Here is a 21,586-nt window from a genome sequence, read left to right as displayed (position 1 = left end):
AGACTTCCTAAATGGCTTGGTTCTGTCCAGACAGAGGTCTAACCTCCACCTGACATCTAATGTATCCAGGATAGCATTCTCTCTTGTCTGACTTGGTTTCAGAAATAAAACTGGGAGATGGATGACTTGGCTGATGTGAAATTCAGATGACACGTTAGGTAAAAATTTTAAGATGTGGACATAGTAAAATCTTGTCCTTGAAATATACTGTATTTGAGGGTCTGCCATTAAAGTCTGTACTTTCCCAACTCATTGGACAGAGGTGATGGCCACTGAATCAAGTTTAGATCCCATACAGCAGTAGGTCTTTAATCTGATGGGAAAGGTTCCTCAACCCCTTGATAAACCTCAGTGTCGTGAAATGAGCGAACACTGAGACTCCCTCAACTGGTGAATGAAAAGCTGTTATAGCTGCCAAGTGGACACTCATAGAACTCGGATATAATCCTGACTTTTTCAATTCCAGGAGGTAGTTGAGAACAGCGGAGAGGGAAGAATGAGCAGAGGAAATATACCACTGGTCACACCAATGGTTGAATCTCTTCCATTTTTGAAGGTATTTCATGTGGATCCTTTCCTACTGTTTAACACCACCTGCTGTACCTCTGCAGGACAGGAAGTCTCTGTTCCCACAAACCATTCAGGAGCCAAGCCTTGAGGCACAGAACTCCCAGGTTGGGCGGACAGTATGACCAGCGTTTTGAGAGAGAAGGTGGAACTGAGGGCAATTTGCCTGCGCAGCTTACGCAGTCTCGGTGCAGGGCATGAGGATGTTTAAGGGGTGTACACAGGCTGAACAGACACTGCCACCAAAAAATCTTCCATCAAAGGCACATGGGGTGCACACGCACCTGAAGTGGAGCACCTACAGGGACACTACTTGAAGAAGAACCTGAAAGTTGTTTTAACTAATTGTTTCAATTGCGTAGATGTCAAGTTGATGGTAATCCTTTACAAAAGTAACCATTAACTGAATTTTATCTCATTACCCCTAGTGAAACTTTTTGTATCATCCTCTGTAAGTCTTTTCCCACACAGCATTTATACTCTTAGCTATGTCTGACCAAGCTATTCATATAATACTTTACATTTACTTAGCTCTTTACAAATATTAAATAATTAATCCTCACACACTGCTTGGGAAGTAACTAAGTATCACCCCCCACAACCCCAATGTAATATGAACAATTCTAATCACTACATATACCAGAATAAATCATTTTGTACAAGGTTTTACAGTCTAATGATGGACATTAAGCAGGAGGGGGGACAGATCCTATTTGAACACATAACAAAGGAAGAGTCTTTCAAAGTTGCTATACGTTTAATTTTTGGGAAATTAATTGAACAGCATAGGAGTGTTATAGTCAATTTTGCCAAGTCATGTAAATAAATGCACCAAGAGAAATCTATTTACATTGTGGATACGGTTATGCCCAAAGTGCATATGTTTTGGAGATAAACATGTTCTGGCTAATAGTTTGAATTTCAGTGCCTATTCAGATCTGCCAACTAGGAACTGGTATTTAAAGAAAATCCCTATTGACATTCAGATATTATTAGAACAATGTTTAAAAAAACTACAGAACAGCTGTTAAACCCAGGGAGGGCCACCATTCACCCACACTGAGCAGCTGTTTCAACACAATAAGGGATCATTTTGTCTTTGCTGCATAAAGCCATTCTACCATCAAGGGTAATATAAATAGGGAGGGGAGACTGCAGAAGTATTAGCTTGATTGAGAAGCATATCTTGAGAGTGGGGAATTAAATACTGTTAGTGCCCATAGTATGAGAATGAGGAGTAAGCCTGCCATATACATAGTGTACAATATGCAGGCTCTTGAGAGGAAGCGTTCAGAGATCCACAAAAAACTTCTACCTGCGGTATCAATACACTACAGAATTCTGTCAGTACTGATTAGCCCTTGCAATTGGATCCAGGATCCATAATACTATGATCCCTCACCCACTTTACACCTATTCAAGTCCTATACAAAATTTCATTAGAAAATCAAATGTGCCCTTACAAAGATGGAGCTAGTAGCAGAGTTTGTCTCAATTTCACTGTCTGATACAGTGTTCCGTGATCCTGTCAGGTTCCCACCATTCTCCCCACTGAAGCCATCACCAGCGTTGCTGCTCAAGTCACTGTCCGCTCCTAATGTCTCTCCAGAGCTGTTACTAACCTATGGAGGAAAACAAAGCAATTTAGAATGGCTTCTTTTCTTCATTAGCACAAGATACTGTGGAGAGAAGAGATGTCAAGAGTGTCACCCTAAAGCTGAGTAAGACACCAAGGCCCACTCTTCCCAACAACAGCACAATGCATTTCTATCCTTTGTCATAGGACCCTCCCACCAAACCCTACCCTACAGAAAGAGACAATATTAACAGACTGTTTAAAAAGACATTTAAAAATCCTTTGAGTTAACACAATCTCAGAGCCCATTCAAGTTAGACACAGATAGCTAGGTTGTTTTCCCTATCCCAATAGACCTCACCACCTTACAGGTCAGGAACAGGGCCATGGAGACTTAGATACTCAGATTCTAAAAATTCCACTTCAAAGAAATTCAGAAAAGAAAGCTAGAAAGCTAGTCTGGCAGGGTCCCCACAGTGGAGAATATCAGACAAGAATTGTAGCCAAGAGAAGGCTCAATCCCTTTCACCTAATAAATTCGCTTACTACTTTTTTTTATTATTATTAAAAGAGAAGAGATAAATCTACCCAAATTTGGATCCTACAGACCATTACAAGCAAATGTGTATGTATATAAATGGCTGCAAGTGTGCCTCTGCTCTAGGATGTAACTTTAGAAAATTTATGACACTCTTTATACACTCAAGCAGGTCCAAAGTTACAGGTTTGTGTCTTCTGTGAACAAACCCCCACCACAAATGTTTTATCAGCCTGAGGTCTTGTTTTCAAAGTGACTGCAATCTAACATTTTCACAACAACATTATCCATAGGGGGAATACAGAAATGTATACAACACCCAACAGCAAAGAGCACCGCATACACGAGGGAAACTTGCCCACAGAAGGAGCGTATGTCCATATGTAAGGTACACATGCACACCACACACTCAGAGGCTGTACAGGTAGAACACACTATGGAGACACTATCAGAGCAGACAATACACAGAATGTAGACAAAACAGAGTACACCCAACCCACATACACAAATACATGCACGCTCTATACACACTCTTCCACCACTGCAAAAAGTCAAGTACACCAAGATTCCACTTTGGCCATGTCCTACCACTGTGCTAACTTCAGAATCCTGGCTTGTGCTTCGGATCATAACAGCCGGCCCTGCACTGGCAACAGAGTCCAAATCACTCTTCTGCAACCAGACAAACAAACATAAAGGGGATAGGAAGAAAAAAAATCCATGTTATAGATTATCATTTCTATCAAGAGTGACAGACAACATTTACCACTACTTTTGGGGCCTCTCTCTTAGAGAAGCTTAAACTGCAGGCCTCAGATGTTTGCTGTGTGGAGCAGGGCCGGCTCCAGTGTTTTTGCCGCCCCAAGCAGCGGGGGAAAAAAAAAAAAAAAAGCTGCGACCGGTGGCACTTTGGCAGCAGCTCTACCGCCGCTGCTTTATTCTCCGGCGGCAATTCGGCGGCGGGTCCCTCGGTCCCTCTCGGAGGGAAGGACCCGCTGCCAAATTGCCGCCGGAAGAGCCGCCCCTTGCCGTTGGCCACCCCAAGCACCTGCTTGGTGCGCTGGTGCCTGGAGCCGGCCCTGGTGTGGAGCCAGTCGAAAGGACAGTCTGCCCCCAGCCTGTCAGATACAGCAATATCTTTTCAAATGAAAGCTATGTGATTGGGGCAGACACAAATATTTCCAGCACTGAACAGGAGAAGAGTTTCACCAAATGAGAGCACTTGAAAGGTTCTCTCAAACTCTAGAAAGCTGCCCATAAGTAAGCAATGGAAGCATAAGGACACTGACCTGAGAGCCTGATGTCAAACTCAGGCCGCTGTCTGCACTGATTTGGGATTTTTTCTCGTCTGTCTCTCCCAGATCAAAGAAGTGTTTCACACCTTCTGACCCTGGAGAGAGGGAAAAGACATTCATTACTGTAACAGGGAAAGGCACTGTGGTTTAAGGCAGATGATAGACTGGGAACAGGAACAGTACCAGGAAGACAAGCCAGAGCTTCTTGTTCTCTAGTTCCTTGGTACTGTAAACAACAACAAAGCCCAGCAGGTCACATCTGCCATCCTTCCAGTGCTACTTTGTGTCTCACAATGCCCCGAGGAAGCAGTCCAACAGTCTTAATTACTGACTGTCAGTAAACAGTACCTCTCAGCAAGACCTATGGTATCCATTCAAAAGGGACAGAATGAGAGAACAAACAGGTCTCAGAGTCCAATTACAACAAACATGCGGAGCAGTCACTACTCAACTCTGGAAAGCCACTTCCTTTGTTCTTGGTAAAATAACTGACATCTAATTATTTATTAATACTGCCAGTGTCATTTTTTTGTACAACTAATTGATTGTCTTCTTGTGCTGAATTTGTTAGGTTGCCAGCAGCTGTTACCCCAGCAGTTTTTCCTAAACCAAGTGATACATGGTATGACCACGCAGTCAAAGAGCAGACAGTAGTAATTAGTGCCACACAAATAAGAGCGTCAAGTGAGATGCTTTTGGAAAAAATTACAATATTGCATGTTACTTCAAGACATATATGAATACATAATGAATGGCGCTCCAGAGTTTGCAATCACATAGGTCAGTTGTGAGAGAATTTCAGCAGGTCTGAAGGCATGCATTCACTAGCCTACTTCATCCAAAAAGAAAAAAGAAACAGAAATGAGATAAAGAGCTTTATGTTAAGGTCCCCATGCAATACTGAAGCCATGTTCTCTCCCCTCCTCTGATGGGATGACAAAAGGAAAGAGAATGGAAGGAAAGAGAGAGAGAGAGAAACAGAGTGGGCGCCTGAGGAAGGATTTGGAAAGCACTGTGCAATGGAAGTAAGAAGGCAGGAGAAGAATATGCTACAGATTGTATACAGGTAACCACTAAGCTCAGAAGGGAGAAGAGGCTGAACGCAACACTTCTGCCATATCCATATCTGCCAACTGTTCAGTAACAGGGACACATGATAAGCAGCTGTAGGATTTTTCTTATATACTCATGATGCATATAGATACAATATCCAGTAACTCTACAAACAATTCAGCAATACCTTACACAGCAAAGATACTGAACTAGGAACTGAGAAGAGCATTTTTATGTTAGATATCTATCACCAAATAGTGCTAACATTAGAGAGTGAGAGAAGCATGTGTGAGAGAGATAATATACATGGTGTATATAAAGATTTATGGGCATGAGTTTGGGATGACATTACTCATGAGTAGCAAAGCCGAAAGTTAGCTGTGCAAACCACCCCAAAGGCTGTACATATTTGTTCTAGACGCATGTTCTAGACTGCCACCCCATCAAGGAGTCTATATATTTTGCCAAAAGTATATTTTAGAAATGTTATGTAGTATACAAGAAAATATTTTGGTACTATATTTTGTAACCCTCTGCATAAAAAGCCAGATGCCTTAGTTACTATAACTCAGTGTCCAGGACTCAAATGGAGAGGAAAAACTACAAAAAAAGTACATTATATATACCTCAGTTACCTAAAATACCCTTTCTATACATAACTTGTTTCTAGCCCTAGAAAGTCACAACTTTTGCATATCACACTGGAAAATGAGAAATCTACTATTTCCAGTGGTACAAAGGTACTATTTCTAGCCCTGAGTGGTAATGAGATATGGGATCTTTTAACCTATCACTAGTGCAAGAATATCTATTTTTAGTCATGGATCTTGGGCAAGTGTTTGTTTTTTTTTTAAGGGGAAAAATTAGGAAACACTTGTGGCAAATTGATTTGGAAAGTAATTACAGCTTATGGAAGCTGTTCTTAGATTTGAAATATTAAAAGCATGATAAATGTAATTTATCACACTATCGCCACTACATACACCTCTACCCCAATATAATGTGACCCGATATAACACGAATTTGGATATAACGCGGTAAAGCAGTGCTCCGGTGGATCAAAGCAAGTTCGATATAACGCGGTTTTACCTATAACGCGGTAAGACTTTTTGGCTCCTGAGGACAGCGTTATATCGAGGTAGAGGTGTATATTGTGTTTTGATTTTATATATTTATATAGACACACACGCTTGTTACATATAAAACACTGTGCCATTAAAATTCATCAGGATGTGACCAACTCCCACCCAGCCTCCTTGGCTGTTTGTTCTTTCCTCTACCAGACTGGTTTGCTATTTGTCTTTTGTTTTTTTCTTTCCCTCATCCATTTTAAGAGAATATAGTTCCTGCCTTGCAGAGCTTATGTTTGGTAAGCACCTACCACATTGTGGACATAAATCAGTCAGACACGTGTGTGTGTGTGTGTGTGTGTGTGTGTGTGTGTGTGTGTGTGTGTGTACATACACACCCACACACACTGTATATCAGAGAGAACGTTTTATAGTATGTGTGTGTTACTTTTAGAAATAGATGTGTGCTACTATTATAGCTCATAACTATAAAAATCAAGCTCTGTGAAGACTCTAAAAGCAGTTCTCAGCTTCCTAATTCACAATTCTTCCTTTAGCATGGTACCCAGAACATTTTATTGGAAAGACTCATCCTAATTTTGTTTTTAGCTAACACTGGCACTAAATACAATTCTTCACATATCATGGATCCATATTTCCTCTTCCCCAAAGTAATTTCATGCTGCAGTTCAATAGCAATCAGAAATAATCTACTGGGAGTTGATACCAGAGAACATAAATCTGTCATTGCCGGAGAACTGCAGGAACAGAGAGCCCTTCACACCACAACATTCAGACACAAACTGCTGTAAACGTCAAGGTATTGTAGTCAGGCAATTTTGTCTGACTACCTTCTAAAAAGAGGAGCTGGATTTTCATGGCAAAATTCATTCCAATTACTTTTTACATCAAGTGGTGAGGAGGTTTAGGGAGGCCTTGTACTGAGCAGAAAGCACATTTCCTCTTTTCTCTTTGCACAGAGAAACACGGGCACTTGATTTCTCCAGGGCACACTGACCTACTTGGGCTGCCCTAAGGTGCAGGATTTTACCTGAACTCTTTGGTTGTGTGTGCAAAAGAGCATGTGCTATGGGTGCACACTCACCCCAGACCTGGGGAGTTGGCAGTTATGGGGAGGCTGGGGGAATCAGTTTCTACGTTTCATCATTTCCTTACTCTGTTTTTCCAAAGCTTTTTGCTTTTTCACTTCCTGGTGCTTGTTCCACAATTCTACCAAAGATGCAAGCAGGAGAAAAAGAGAAAGAGTCAAAGGCTGGTCAGACAGGAGAAAATGAAAAACCCAAAACAACCCACCCACCATTGTACCTCCAAACAATCAGAAATTAATGACAACTAGTGAGTGAAGGATTAACACCATTCAACAACAAATCAATGTTAGGAGTACAGAGCTGCATCATTGCCTATTTATTTCAAAAATTAGGGATGATTGACACAGTGAATCAGCTGAGCAAAACCAAAAACAGTTTTTAAAACCAAATCTGCCCAGCAGAGTTCGTCTCCTTTCTTAGGAAGGGCTGATTTAAAGATGGACAGTTGGGTATTTTATCCCCAACATTTAGGTTATCACAAAACTTAATATTCATGCCACGGTCATTGTCAAAGAAATGCGCAAAAGAAACAGCATTCCTGGTGAAAAGGAAATTGCATTTTAAAAACTTTCCATTGTCAGTAATCTTGCTTATTACTAACACCACAGAAAAAGATTTTTTTTTTAAATAAATAAATAGGTGATTTTTTTAATTGACAGTATCCTCATAAGTGCTGAGCTCCACCTACTGGCCAGTCCTAGGTGCTTTTCTGGCCAGGATATATATAAAAAATAATAGAAAAATGGAAGAAAAAGGAGAAAAAACAGAAATCAGGCTTCCAGTCATGGCAAATGCTACCCCAAAGACTTGAGGCAGGTCACAGTTCTCTTTCCAGCTGTGATGGAGAGGATTCCAGAGACAATACACAGTGAAGAGGGCAAAGGTGTTTTTGTTTTTTTTTTGGAGTCTGTTCATACACTCTCCTTTTCAAACCTAACACTGGGATAAGATAGAAAATATAAGCACCACCCTGCACTATAACCAAGATTCTGCAGCTGAGATGCATTCATTCTCATGCTTGGAAACATCAAATAATTCCAGGTGCTGGCCCAGTGGCAGCATCACAAGTTGGTATACTGGAGCCCCCCATTTGAATGCTGAGCTTTACCCTCTGTCTCCCTAGGATGGTGGAGGCTGGGAATGCTACACAGGCAGGACTCTCAATTCTTGTAAGAGCAGGGCGGGGAGGAAGAAAGGAGAGAGGAGGGTTACTTTTCTGCAGTGAAACCTGCTGTTCAATCAAAAGCACTGATAGAAGTGTGGCAGGAAACCCATCCAGACCTTGCAGATGGAGGTAAGTAAGGGAATCAGGCTCTAAATCAAGAAAAAAACAAGTTGGTGAGGAAGTCTATGAGGCTATACAAGAACATCAAAGGGATAAAGTTACAACTCCAGTGGAGGGCTCATCTCCCTCCCCAACATTTCGTAGGCCCCAGATTTCAAATTGCTGTGGGGGATAAGCTACAGTGATTGAGGCAGACAGCAGTGGGTGAGTGTTGGGAACATGGCTGTTAGCCAAATGGGTTTTATTTCTGCTTATTAGCTATGACAATCATGACTGATGGGTGTTCCCTCCACACTGACAAGCTGACAAACTAACAGGACACTTTTTCCAGGTTAAACAGTATCCTGTAGGCTTGGCTGCAATTTCCCATGGCTGAGCACACCAACTGGCCTTCTCTGAAGTGTATTTACTATACGCTTTTTTTTTAAATGCTGCTTCACAGTTTTTAAAGCCTTCAACCCTGTGATGGTTGGGGACCTGAACAGCAACGCTTTGTTACTAGGGTACCTTTCCTGAGTTACCTACCAGTTCATCAGTTCTTAGAAAGTTTATGGTACATGCCAAGATTTAGAGTGATCCAAAAGGGGATTTTGAGAGCAAAGGGCTTCATGGCATCTAACAACAGCCTCAGATTATACTGTGAATTATTCTTTAGCAGAGAAAGGGGGTGGTCCTCGGATAAATCTGAGATTGGCAATTGAAATTCAGAGGCTTGGGCCTGGCAAAAGAACCTGAACAGAAGGAGAAGGTAGCCAGGAAGGATCTGGTACAGACAGCTTCAATTGCCTGGGTGGTACAAAGTCTTTCCCCTTGGCAAAAAATTACAAGGAGTCCAGTGGGTCTCTAAATATTAAATACTCCAAGTCCAAGACTTCAGAAAACACTAGACAGTTTTCACCTTGGTTTACTGTCCTTCTGAGTAGGTTCAGTAATGACACTTGATATCAAAAAGCCTTCTATTGGGGTACAGCCTGGAGCCAAGCCAAAGAAAATATCCAGAGGAAGCCCTATTTTCAGAAAATAAAGAAAATATTTTTGCTCTGGGTCTTCCCTGTCATGGTTACCAGGACAGCATTAAGGCCCAGCAATACACAAAGATGGAAAATAAAATAGGCAAAAACAAAGATAAAATGCATCAAAAACTTCTTTATGGTGAAGTCTTCAGAAGCAGGTCCTGACCCTGCCAATGCCATCTCAGAGCTCTCTGCAGGCCAGGAATCCTCCAAAATGACTCAGTGAGAAGGTCTGTCAAAGACTGGCTAGAACCAATGGAATGCAAACTACACACATTTCCTTTGAAAGAAAGCTAGAAAGTATTTCAGTGAGAGAAACAGCCTGATAGGAAAAGCAAAGGGAGAAATGTGCCAGCTACTGACTTTAAAAATGCTCCCCATATCAAAATTCCAGTGAAGGCACACAGTATGGGAAGATGCCTGAAACTGGTAGTAAGTAATGCAAAATCTCATAACATGTAAGTGACTAATGTTCCATTAGGAAAGAGAGGCCCAGACTCCACAACCTTTATAGAGAATTTCCTGTTTAAAGTATTAATGCAAAACAAAAAGAAAAGACCCACTTTGTGCTGAAGAAGCTACCACTGTCCTAGTTAGACAGAAGAATGGCAAACACAAACAGAAAGAACTATGATAATAGGCTTTGCCATTGCCAGGGATGGAGAGCACATCAATTTGAATACAAGACATTTTGAAGATTTAAATGCAGACAACTATTCTGAGAAAGGTCAAGGACACAAGAGTGGTTCACACTGGAAAGATTTCCCCTTGAACTTTTGAGAAGTTCTGTCATCCCCTGCTTGTCTTACCTGTAGTATACCATAAGAACTGTATCTAATTAGTTGCCATTATTACTAGATGTCAGGTTCCATCACCAGTTAATAATGCATGCATATGGGCAGCGGGCAGGAAATGGTGCTGCACATGACACATTCCATTCATTCTGGTGATCTATTTTATCCCCCTTTTTCCCCCTATTTTTTTTTTTTTTTTAAGACTGAGGCAAGCAGATTTCCGTTATTCAGAATTCCCCTACACAACAAGATTTGCTTTACAGAGAGGCTTATTTATAACATTTGCCTTCAGCGGCTTTTATATATCTTGATGCTGTAACTATCACCAAAACTTCCATATACTTTGTTATTTTAACAATTCACTAAATTAAAAAAAAAAACCAATCTCTTCCCCCCCAAAAAGAGCTGACTTGACAGAGAAGACAGTCTATGCATCACTTCATAAGGAATTTAAATACACAGTCAAAGGCTTGGCTGTGACCTAAACTCTGGTCATGTACCTCCAGGGCCCTTTGAGTTTCTTCTTATATCTTCCATAAAGATCAAAAAGGAACCATAATACCATAGCAGCTTTGAATGGTTTACTTGTAATGCAAGGTGATCGCCAAAAATACGATATCCAGTGTAGTCATCCAACATAGACCTGCAGATCAAGCCCAGAACAGGAGATCTCTCATCTAAGCTGAGTTTGTTAGCTTCACTAGAGAAAAACTGTGTGGTGAAAGCCTGTGTGGTAAGATCTAAAGGGTAATCTAATCTCTGATCCTAAAAAGTGAAAGGAAAAAGTTTATCAACTTCCCACTGAGGTGGACCAGGATGCCTAAAAGCAATTGCTGTTGGAGCAGATGAATTTAAATTCAGGGTAGACTAGTTGCAGAATAAACTAGCCCAATGGAGAAGAGCAAGAAAGCTAAGGTGTCAGAAACCAAGTCTTCAAAAGAAAATCTTCTGCAGCAAGGCACATACGATGTCAGGAAATTCTATTCTACTAGGGGGATGAATTTCTAGCTCTCTCTCCTACAAGACTGGTTCATCATCTCCTGAGACTTATTTCATATTCCAACTGAATTCCATAGTCCAAAAAGATGGCCCATGTTTTAACATCCTTAATATCCCAATGGGAACCGAAAACCTAGGACCTACTCTCTTGAACAAAGTAAAAAAAAGCCATTGAGTAATGATTGGAGAAAGCACATATCTTCAGTGGAATTCCTTTGGCAGATCCAAACAAGGAACTGGTCACAGATGCCAATTTATTTGGCTGATGAGTTCTGGAATCTCACTCAGTACAAAGGATCTGTAACATGTCTGAGGGAAGGATGCATATAACCTCGTTGGAAATAAAGATGTTTATTTCTTCAATCAGTTCAAGCCATTTTTCACAGGTCTGGACAATGCATCCTTTGTCTCTTATATGGAAACACGGAAGGACCAAGAAACTTCGGTTGAAGAGGACAGCTCTGTTGAAGCCAACTACAAGCCATTTCATATGTTTAAGTCAATTCACCTATTATGAAAAACTAAACATCCAGGCCAGCTGGTTAAGAGGCAAATTGTGCCAACTGGGAGACTGATAGCTCCCCCTAGAACTCAACGCTGTCAGCATTCACTGATGTCTCCTGACATTAATCTGCTTTCTTCACCTAAACTCCTATGACATTCCAATCTGTTATGCCGGCTCAAAGCTATGGAAGACCATGGAGCTGCACAAGTGTCACTGAAGGCAGAATTTGTCCAATAAAATCTTTAGTATTATTGACAATGCATGATCATTTAAGAACCTAGCCTGATTTCCAGATGAGCCTACAGGGCTCTCTTTTATTGTAAACTGAACACAACTGAGATAAAGTCTGAAACAAATGTGAAATCCTACAATGCCATGTTTACAGACACCTTTTAGAGTAGAACTGCACTTTAAGAAAACATGGCTTTAGTGACAAGCTAAAACTTGTCACCTAGAGGCTATTCTACAAGAGACATGTGGACAGCTTTTCAGACTGACTTTTTAAAAAAATCCAGATTCTTGTCCAGTTGCTTCACTCCTTCTTGCATCAAATACCCTGAAAAGACAGGTGGCGGACATTGGGACTATCAGGAGCATAGTTAGAAGCTAACCTGTTCCCTGTCTTTAAACAATCCCTTTTTTGACAGGAACAGTTTCAATAATAAATATTAAAAAAAAAACATTTCGGACTTCTGTAGCACTACATCTTTTAAGTCATGTTGCAAACATGGATTGACTGATCCTTATGACACTCCTGTGTGCAAGATAAAGTATTAGTTTCAGCCAGGAAAGGACAGCCAACTGTCCTGTCACCGCTGCTTCTTCATTCTCAACAAGAATCCCAGGCAAAGAGCTTCCACCTTTCTGAGTTCCCAGCTTTCCAGCTGAATCAAAAAAAATATCTTTCTTTTGTTCTTTCTGCAGAGGAAAAAATAATCCAATGTAACTTGGAGGCATTCAAGCCACTATAGTTTAATCACAGAAATAAGATCACTTTTTATTTCCCTGGGGGATTTCCAAGTAAACTGAAAGCCTTCATTTGTGCTATCGTTCCTTGGATCAACTCTTGAATCAAGGACGCATACTAGGTCAGAGGTCAAGGATTCAGCATCCCTTAAGTGGGACTCAATCCAAACTGTGGCCACTATATGGGCGGAGATTGTGGAATGAGGGGAAAACGTCTGCACCTGTTTAGTCATATGAGTATCTGGTACTCTCTCCACCTTGTACAAGTCACTGCAGACTGGATGTTGTAGCCTCATCAGACTCTGCCTTTGGGTGATAAATCCTCTGTACAATGATCCTGTAAAACCTGGCCTCCCTTTGTCAAGCTATACATAGTGATGCTCTGGACCCAGTCTATCAGTCCCCATTACTGGAGATGATGAGAAGAAAAAGGAATTTTCCCATTTGATGATCAGGTTTCTTACCCAAAGATACAATAATCTGGACCCTTCCTAAACCCTTTTTGTTGACCAAGTGAAGATCTTTTCAGATAGTATAAACAGAGATTGGAATATACCTGCTAGTTTTCGTATTGTCTTTTCATTTTTCCCCCCATTAAAGAAAAGTGTGATTGGAGAAATTTCCAATAGCCAGCCTTGCAAGAACTTGTTTAGGTAGGCAGGCAGGCAGTCTGCCTGCCATGATGTGGAAGAAACACCCATCAGTCCAGATTACTGAAGTTGAAGAGCTGAAACCTAAAATGTACAGGAAGTGAAATTCCTTTCTAAGGATTTTGCTGTTCATGATTAGCAGATGCCTGGGCCCTATTTCTATTGGCATACATACCCCAGATAACTTTCTCCCAGTTATAGTAAAGAATGACAGGTATTTTTTGTTTTATTTAGTCCCTATTGTGTTTGCTATTTCCAAGGTCCTGCAGACCCCAGAATCATGTGGCCATCCCCCTCAGGTCATTTTATGACTCCCAAAAAGTGTCAACCTGGAACATGCTCAGGATTTTATCAAGTGTCAACGTTATTTGGTAAGGGTTTAAAATGAAAACTTCTCAAAAAACAAATTGCCCTGGGAAATATTCCTCCACGAGTGAAAGAAGAGCAGGTATGATTGGTCCTTGTGATCCAGGTGTGAATGAAGCACGTTACTGCAGCAATGAAGGCAAGTGTGTTAAAATGGGGAGGATGCAAGCAGAACCTAATGCTAGGGAAAAGCCCCTCCTCCTGCATTCCACATGCACATCAATACACACCAATGGAAGCAATAAAATTTTCTTCCTTTAGACTCCTTGTGTCAAACTCCCTTGTCCCTTTTCCTGCAGGGCTTGGTACCCTTGGCATGAGCTGGGGTACTGGCAGTTTCATTGTAGGCTTCGGTTCTGCCCTCATGGCTAAACCAGGGTCCTTGCCAACCGGAGTGGCTGCTCCATCTGTTGGACTTCGTTTTCTTTTTTCTGGTTCTTTAAGAGAAAGGAGAACAAGAAGAGAAGCAGAAAAAAAAGTGTAAGACAGTGGAAAGAAGAGAGTGGGGGGAGGGCAGAAATAGGAAGGGGAATAGGGAGAAAGGATGGGGCAGATGGTGTTAATAAAGCCTAGTGCCTAAGACAGCATCAGTGCAAAACAGTCACTTCTCAGATTTAGAGACTCAAATAGATTTCACCATCAGCAGCACTGTGAAGAACAGGGACTGAGATAAGCCCATGAGCAGCCAGAATTGTTTTGTATTTTTCATGGTCAAATCATTGGCTCCTTCAGTTTGATGTCAGGGACCATCCCAGCTCCTGTCAGGTTGGTGAACCCAGAGGAATTTCAAAATCTGTGAAGGCCCATTCTGTCAATGGCTTAACAACACTCACAAGTGCTAATAGACGGGCACCTAGACATCCCATAGCCAACATTGTCCTCACAGGTCACTAGGGTTTGCAGATGGTCTGACACTAGTGAAACAGCAGGGGAGAAGACTACAGCACTGACGATGGGACATCTACTCCCAGGCCTATCTATCTGAATTAGATGCTTACAATTTTTTCTTTTCCTCTAACACATTAACTGTGAGGTCTCTTCCCATAGAACTGTTCAGAGTGGTGAGACAGCAGCCTGATCAACCCAGAATACCATCTCTGGAGCACCATCAAGTTTCTCTTACTGTGAAGAATTCTCACAATAACGGATGTAAGAGAAATAAGTAACAGTAAGGGAAATCGGTCTGCCATTGTGAATTCTGTGTTGGAGTTGGCAAATACAAATCTTGGGCAAAGTACTGACGATGTCATTCAATCAGCAGGAGGAAATGCTGAAAGAGCTGCAGCTGACTACCTGCGAGTTCATAAATTCATAGATTTTAAGGACAGAAGGGACCATTACGACCTTTTAGTCTAGCCTGCATAAAACAGAGCATGGGATTTCACCAAGTAATTCCTGCGTCAGCCCAATAAATGGTGATTGAATCAGAGCAAACTGGAGAGTCTGTACAGCTTCACTTAAATTAAAATACTACGGGGCAAAGCTGGAGGTTTTGGAAGTTGTGTAGGGGGAAGTCAGGGCTTTTGACACCTAGCCAGGCATGGATATAGTTAGAAATTATGGAATAAACAAATTAGCTGGATGTTTCTTATAAAATGATTAATAGTAAAACAGCTAACAAAACTAACAAGAACTAGTGGTCACCAAACGAAATTAATAGGCAGCAGGTTTAAAACACACAAAAGGAAGGATTTTTTCACACAACACAAAGTCAATCTATGGAATGCCTTGCCACAGGACATTGTAAAGACCAAGACTATGACACTGTTCATAAAAGAACTAGATAAGTTCATGGAGGATAGGTCCATCAATGATTATTAGCCAGGATGGGCAGGGATGGTGTCCCTAGCCTCTGTTTGCCAGAAGCTGGGAATGGGTGACAGGGGATGGATTACTTGATGATTACCTGTTCTGTTCATTTCCTCTGGGGCACCTGGCACTGGCTACTGTCGGAAGACATGATACTGGGCTAGACAGACCTTTGGTCTGACCTATTATGCCTGTTTTTATGTACTTATGTTCACTGTCATCTTTAGGTTTCAGTGTTAACCCAATGAGATGAACAAAGACAGTTCTTGCATCTCAAAAGCTATTACTTCACACTGTTTACAGACTTGGGAAGACAATAATGAATTGGTTACACTGATCCACATTTTCAAGGTTTTCTTCACAACCATAAGGGCTAGAAACAATTTTTAAGTGAAAGCTTAGCTATAGGAGAATAATGTGGCAAAGAGGGACAGATTCCCATGACAATTGTGGAGTAAACGAGAGCCTATCAGTGACTAACTTCAGTAAAATGTCCACACTAATTTTATTATCTCTGTCAGCAACCTTTGATATCTCTGACTATGAATTGTTGGCTCACTTGTGTCTTGCTAAGGTGGATGGGAGAAGGCCATGTAGTGAGTCTGCTTCTTCTTAGACATCTCAGAAAGTGATGATGTACTTTTTCCTTTCCCCAAAGATATACTGTGTTGAATCCTACCCCTAGTTAAAGTCACAAATTGTCCCAGGAGGCCGAAAGATGCAGACAGAATGAACATGTTTATAGGTTAAAATGACATAAAATTCTTAAAAGTAAGGAAGCACTAAAGAAAAGAAATGACAAACTGAATTTCTCTGAACAAAAAGAAATGTGGAATAGGGATGTTCAAGGCTCCTAGTGAGACTGCAGATTCGTTAAATACACTTTGATCTGTTGCTATAACACGAAAGGAAGTCTGATTGTAAAGGCACTGTATTGGGCACTGCCTTTCTGGGGAGTTGTGACCAAGTGAGAATTTTTTGTAATATATTTAGGACGCTTATGTGTGCCTCAGTTTCTCTCCATACTTTGCACTGCTACCCAGTGGAGGGGAGGATTAAGTTTGCTCTCAAGGCAGACTAGGGCCATGTTTACACTACCACTTATATCGGCAAAACTTATGTTGCTCAGAAGTGTGAAAAACACACCCGAGTGACATAGTTTCACTGCCACAAGTGGTAGTGTGCACAGCGCTATGTCAGCGAGAGAGCTTCTCCCACCGACATAGCTACCTTTGCTCCTTGAGCTGGTTTTGTTATGTTGACAGGAGAGCTCTCTCCCATCGGCACAGAGTGACTACACAAGCGATCTTACAGCGGCGCAGCTGCATCAGTAGAGCCGTGACACTGGAAGCTCACTAGTGTAGACATGGCCCAAGAGACATGTGTCTCTCACCTCCCTGTCTGGGTGGAATGAATAGAGTCATCGAGGAACTGGCTGATTCCGATCCAGATCAACAAGGGGTCCAAAGAGACAATGGCAGCTCAAATAACACATGAATCAACAGTGGGAAACTCTGGGGAGCTGTGAACTCAGCATGGCCTTGCCTGGAGAACAAAGGACGGAGTGGGAGTAACAGCTATCTTCTGAGGACGCTGGGAACTCTCTCTACTGGGACTGAGAAAGGAAGTCAGAGAGAGAGAGAGAGAGAGCCTGACTATGGAGTTCACTACAGCTTGGCTGGTGAATTGTGGCTTGACCAGAATGTACTATGCTTTAACCTTTATTTCTCTATGCTAATCCAAGGACTTCCAGTGCTGTGTTCCAACTGACTAATATAGCCTGCTCTGTTTTGAAAATGCTATTTGGGGTGTCACTGCAAATAGTGGCTGGGTGTGTTAGTCCCTTTGAGTGAAGTCTCTACCAGGAGTCTCTCTCACTGAGCAGAGCTCATGGTGTGAAACAGGAGTTCTGGAGCCTGGTAGCTCAGTCTAGGACAGGGGTCGGCAACCTTTCAGAAGTGGTGTGCCGAGTCTTCATTTATTCACTCTAATTTAAGGTTTCGTGTGCCAGTAATACATTTTAACGTTTTTAGAAGGTCTCTTTCTACAAGTCTATAATATATAACTAAACTATTGTTGTATGTGAAGTAAATAAGGCTTTTAAAATGTTTAAGAAGCTTTATTTAAAATTAAATTAAAATGCAGAGCCCCCCCGGACGGGTGGCCAGGACCCAGGCAGTGTGAGTGCCACTGAAAATCAGCTCGTGTGCCGCCTTCGGCACCCGTGCCATATGTTGCCTACCGCTGGCCTAGGAGGTGGTGCAGCTTCATTGCTCACCCTGAAGGAAGAGTGAGACCCCTTGGGGGTCTGGCACACTAAAGGGGTTCCTCAAAGAGACTGTTCAAAAACTGGGGGCATAGCACCAATCCTGTGGATCTGTGACAGGGGCATTAACCTGCCTCACCTGCATGGCTGTCATCACTATGGGCTGAGACCAGGGATTTACTAACACACTGTAGAGCCTTCTTTTCCCTGATCCCGATAATGTGTCCAGAAAAGAGGAGGAAACAATACATCATCACCACCTCCATGGCTGTGTTTCAAGCACTTCCTAAGATGTAAACCTAAGGGTAGTACTATCACTGCTTCTTTAAAGTGTCAATTTCTTCCCTCCATCTTATTTCTTCTGCCATTTTCCTGTTACTCCCTATTTCCCTTCTGTCAAATAAGAATCCTGTCAGAATACATTTAATCTTCCAACATATTGCTGTGGCCAGAGACGTGAACTAAAAGCAGTACTGAGCAACTCACTCTGAGGTGAGAGATTTGCTTACAACAGATCAGCCAGAGGAAAAAGCTATTAGCCAAATGTTTTCCGAGGTAAGTCAGGGTCCCAGAGAAGCTAATTGGGTAATGGATCATTTGATGTGATCAGGGTCTTCTAGCAACTTAACTGTAAGCATCAGAGACAGAAGCTGTGTTTTGCTCTTTCCTCTTTTAAGATAAAATAAGAAAAATACACACAAAACACATCAGACTTTAGCAACAGAACTTAAGAACTAAGAGATACCACCTAAAATGGACTCTGTCCCCTCTGAGGACACTTAATACCATGTGAGATTACTGTCAAGTAAGGATTTTCCCTTTAAAAGGCTCTACACAAAGAAAGAGAGCAAAAATAAGGGAAACTGCTAAAAGGGAGGTTTAATCTTTTAAGTTTTCAATGTTTTAACTTTTTTATATTTTATGTGCATTTAACAAATGTTTTAAAGATTTTTCTTCTCTGTTTGGTGATGGTACAAACAATGAAATCAAGTCCCTGGGAAAAAAATACCCAAATCCAAATTGCCGTTGGTGGTTAAAAAAGAGAGAGAGAAAGAAAAGAAAAGCAGCAGCAGGAAATTTAAAAACAACATAAAAACCCCTATCAGATTTCAGACACAGGGAGATGTCAAATGTGAGTTTGTTCCTCTATTTCAATTTTGTCAGCCATACCACCAACATACAGAACAACATTAAGCACAGTCACCTTTTTATCAAATACAAATTCCCTTTGTGCTTTCTCAGGGCCTGACTGAGGCTTGGACCTGGATGGGAGCAAATGGTTAAGACTGAATTTGGACTAGATCAAAACAATGCTGGTGAGATGAGAGAGAAAGGCTCATCTAGAAGAATGGAAGCAGACTGTACCTGCCCTTTCACTTGGTGGTAAGTGCTACTTTTTCCCGTAGGGTGCATAGCCACAGGGAACTGAAGGATCATTCACTGCTCCTGTATCTACAGATAGTGCTGGTTTGTAGTGATTTTTTCCCCATCTGTCCAGACATTTGTCACAGCTACACTTTGCCACAGTTATGCAGGTCCCCACCCCTCCAAGATGGATTAATAAACTTTATTTGGGTCAGCTTCTGGAAGTTTCCGCTGGCACGGAACACAGTTGCCTATCTTGTGAGTGGGGTGAGTCCATATAAACACATTATATTTGTGCTCTGCACATAGTACCGGCTACTTTCTCAGTTCCAGATGTAATTCAAAGTGTTCATTAGAGTCTCTAAAGCCTGATATGATCTGAGACCTAGTTAGAGACACTACCTCTTATATCCAATCATTCCAGCTGTGGTCCAATGAGGGGTGTCTGCCTGGAATTGAACTCTCTGAGCTTGTGGATAGGGCATTCTTAGCTGAAGGCCCCCACTTTATGTTTGTCTCTCAGAGACCCAGGCTTTAGATCAGGTTGCATAACTTGTGTGTTCAGTCAAGCATTGGAGATTATTTTGATTTGGCCAGTTGGCTGTATTAGGCAAGAGAGTGTTGTTTCAAGTGCAGTATGTTTTTAGTAATTATGGTACAGCACCTATGCACCTTAAGGGTGCTATAAAAAGACATTCACTATACATAGAAGCACACAGTAGCTAACTCCAGAACAGTGACCCTGCATGCTCTGGTGCACTACACTCTGACATGTTACCTTTGTTATAATAGTGAGTGTGTGCTATCTCCAGCAGGCCAAAGACACTGGCCATGCCTCCCAAGCCAGCGTTTGCATACGACTGCTCCAGGCTTGATACAGTGCATTTCAGCAAGTCCAGCATCCCTTTGTAAACCTTGCGGTTGATCTCCTGCAATGAGAGCCCAGGCAGTGAGGATGCTTCACACATGAGAAATCCATCCCAGCACGAACACACATGCACACTCCAGCAGGGGTTCGCAGATCAATAAACAGTTGCGCAGAAACCATTTTCTACTATCAGTGTTCAGGAGTAATCTAAGATACTGCCTCAGAACACCCTCTACTAACCAAAACTGGGCATGAACTAGTTTGAGTAATGTGAGGGAATGCAGCACTGACCACGTCCTGGATGACATCCTGCCGAGCATCCTCCTCTGACTGGATGGTGCGGTTCAGTTTGCTTAGTACAAAGACACGGAGCTGTTCGCTCTCCAGCAGACGCCGGACTCTCTTCATATTTAGCCAGCCAACACCCTGCCCATCAAGAACGTTGTGCACAACCTCCTTCAGGAATTGTTGATTTTCACTGCAGGATGGAGAGACGGGAGTAACAGGCAGAAAGCAGCTAGACCTAGGTACATGGGATCTGTAGGCATAAGGAGTGACCTGGCCTGGACTACTGCACAAACTTGTTCCATGTAAAAACTAAGTTTACAAGTGGTGGATATAAACCTGGTTCAACATGCTGCTAATGTAACTACGTTCAGCCCAATCTATGTACTATAGTAACTGTCCTCACTGAACTGCTCAAAGCAATTTGTCTACTGCTAGCTATTCTGCCGCAGGATCGAACATACACCCCTAATGTAGTCTGACTACACTACTGTAGTATCTAACCTAATCCAACTGCATTTAAACAGGAGCAAGAAAGGGAACAAGAGGCCAGTAGATCTGTCAATGCTTTTCATTTCTCAGGACTGAGATAAATGGTCTATAAAAGGGGACTCATTCCTTAAATTAGTACTTAATTCAGGAATCAGAAACCTCTAGGAGCCCATTCTAAAAGAGATGAGGCCTTTGAGAGCTCTCAAAAATATACAGATTTGAGCATAGACTAAGGCCATCAATACCTTCAGACTTCCTGTGTAAAAGCATCTTCTGAAAGTCTAAGACTTCAAGGTGTATACACTTCCCAAAGGCAACTAGCAAAGAAATACAGCTTTGTATTCAATAGCGAATCTGATCCAGACTTTTTTACAGGAAGCCTGGAACTGCCCTACCATTCATATGTATGCACAGAAGTCAGGACAAGTATTTTTACCTGGAATTGCTGGTTCGCCCCTGAGGTGATGGAGATTCCCTCTTCACTGTTGGGCTGTGCTTAATAACTGAAGACTTCTGATCCACCAGGGCCCTCCTGTTCCCTGTATGGGAGAGGAGACAGGATGAGAGAACAGTCATCAAAAAGGCAATCCATACCCATGGCAGCAAGAGACATTAAAGTCAGCTAATGCTCCAGTTAAATTACAGATAATAGACTTCAGACAAAATGGAAACTCAGAAAAGCAACAGCATATACCGTATTCTAGCATCACACATG

The 21,586-nt window shown here is 41.8% G+C and overlaps 1 protein-coding gene across 4 annotated transcripts in view; it reads right to left on the bottom strand.

Annotated features, from left to right (window-relative positions):
- The window catches only part of MADD (MAP kinase activating death domain), a 127,699-nt gene that overhangs the window by 52,889 nt on the left and 53,224 nt on the right, over positions 1 to 21,586 (bottom strand). For 2 of the 4 annotated variants that reach the window (XM_026651268.2, XM_026651269.2), the window contains 7 exons: positions 21,308 to 21,410; positions 20,386 to 20,572; positions 20,005 to 20,155; positions 14,017 to 14,223; positions 3,971 to 4,071; positions 3,270 to 3,353; positions 2,031 to 2,189 (listed from right to left, as the gene is read on the bottom strand). In XM_026651268.2, the coding sequence (XP_026507053.1) occupies positions 2,031 to 2,189; positions 3,270 to 3,353; positions 3,971 to 4,071; positions 14,017 to 14,223; positions 20,005 to 20,155; positions 20,386 to 20,572; positions 21,308 to 21,410 (992 nt within the window). Of the gene's footprint in view, positions 1 to 2,030; positions 2,190 to 3,269; positions 3,354 to 3,970; positions 4,072 to 7,275; positions 7,330 to 14,016; positions 14,224 to 20,004; positions 20,156 to 20,385; positions 20,573 to 21,307; positions 21,411 to 21,586 lie in introns of all 4 variants that reach the window. The other 2 variants (XM_029911457.1, XM_026651270.2) reach the window with 2 other exon arrangements.

Source organism: Terrapene carolina, unplaced genomic scaffold, assembly GCF_002925995.2.
Source record: "Terrapene carolina triunguis isolate 2854851 unplaced genomic scaffold, T_m_triunguis-2.0 Scaffold96, whole genome shotgun sequence".
Classification (NCBI taxonomy): domain Eukaryota; kingdom Metazoa; phylum Chordata; order Testudines; family Emydidae; genus Terrapene; species Terrapene triunguis.
Note: the sequence above shows the minus strand (reverse complement) of the source record. Positions and strands in the feature narration are given on the sequence as shown.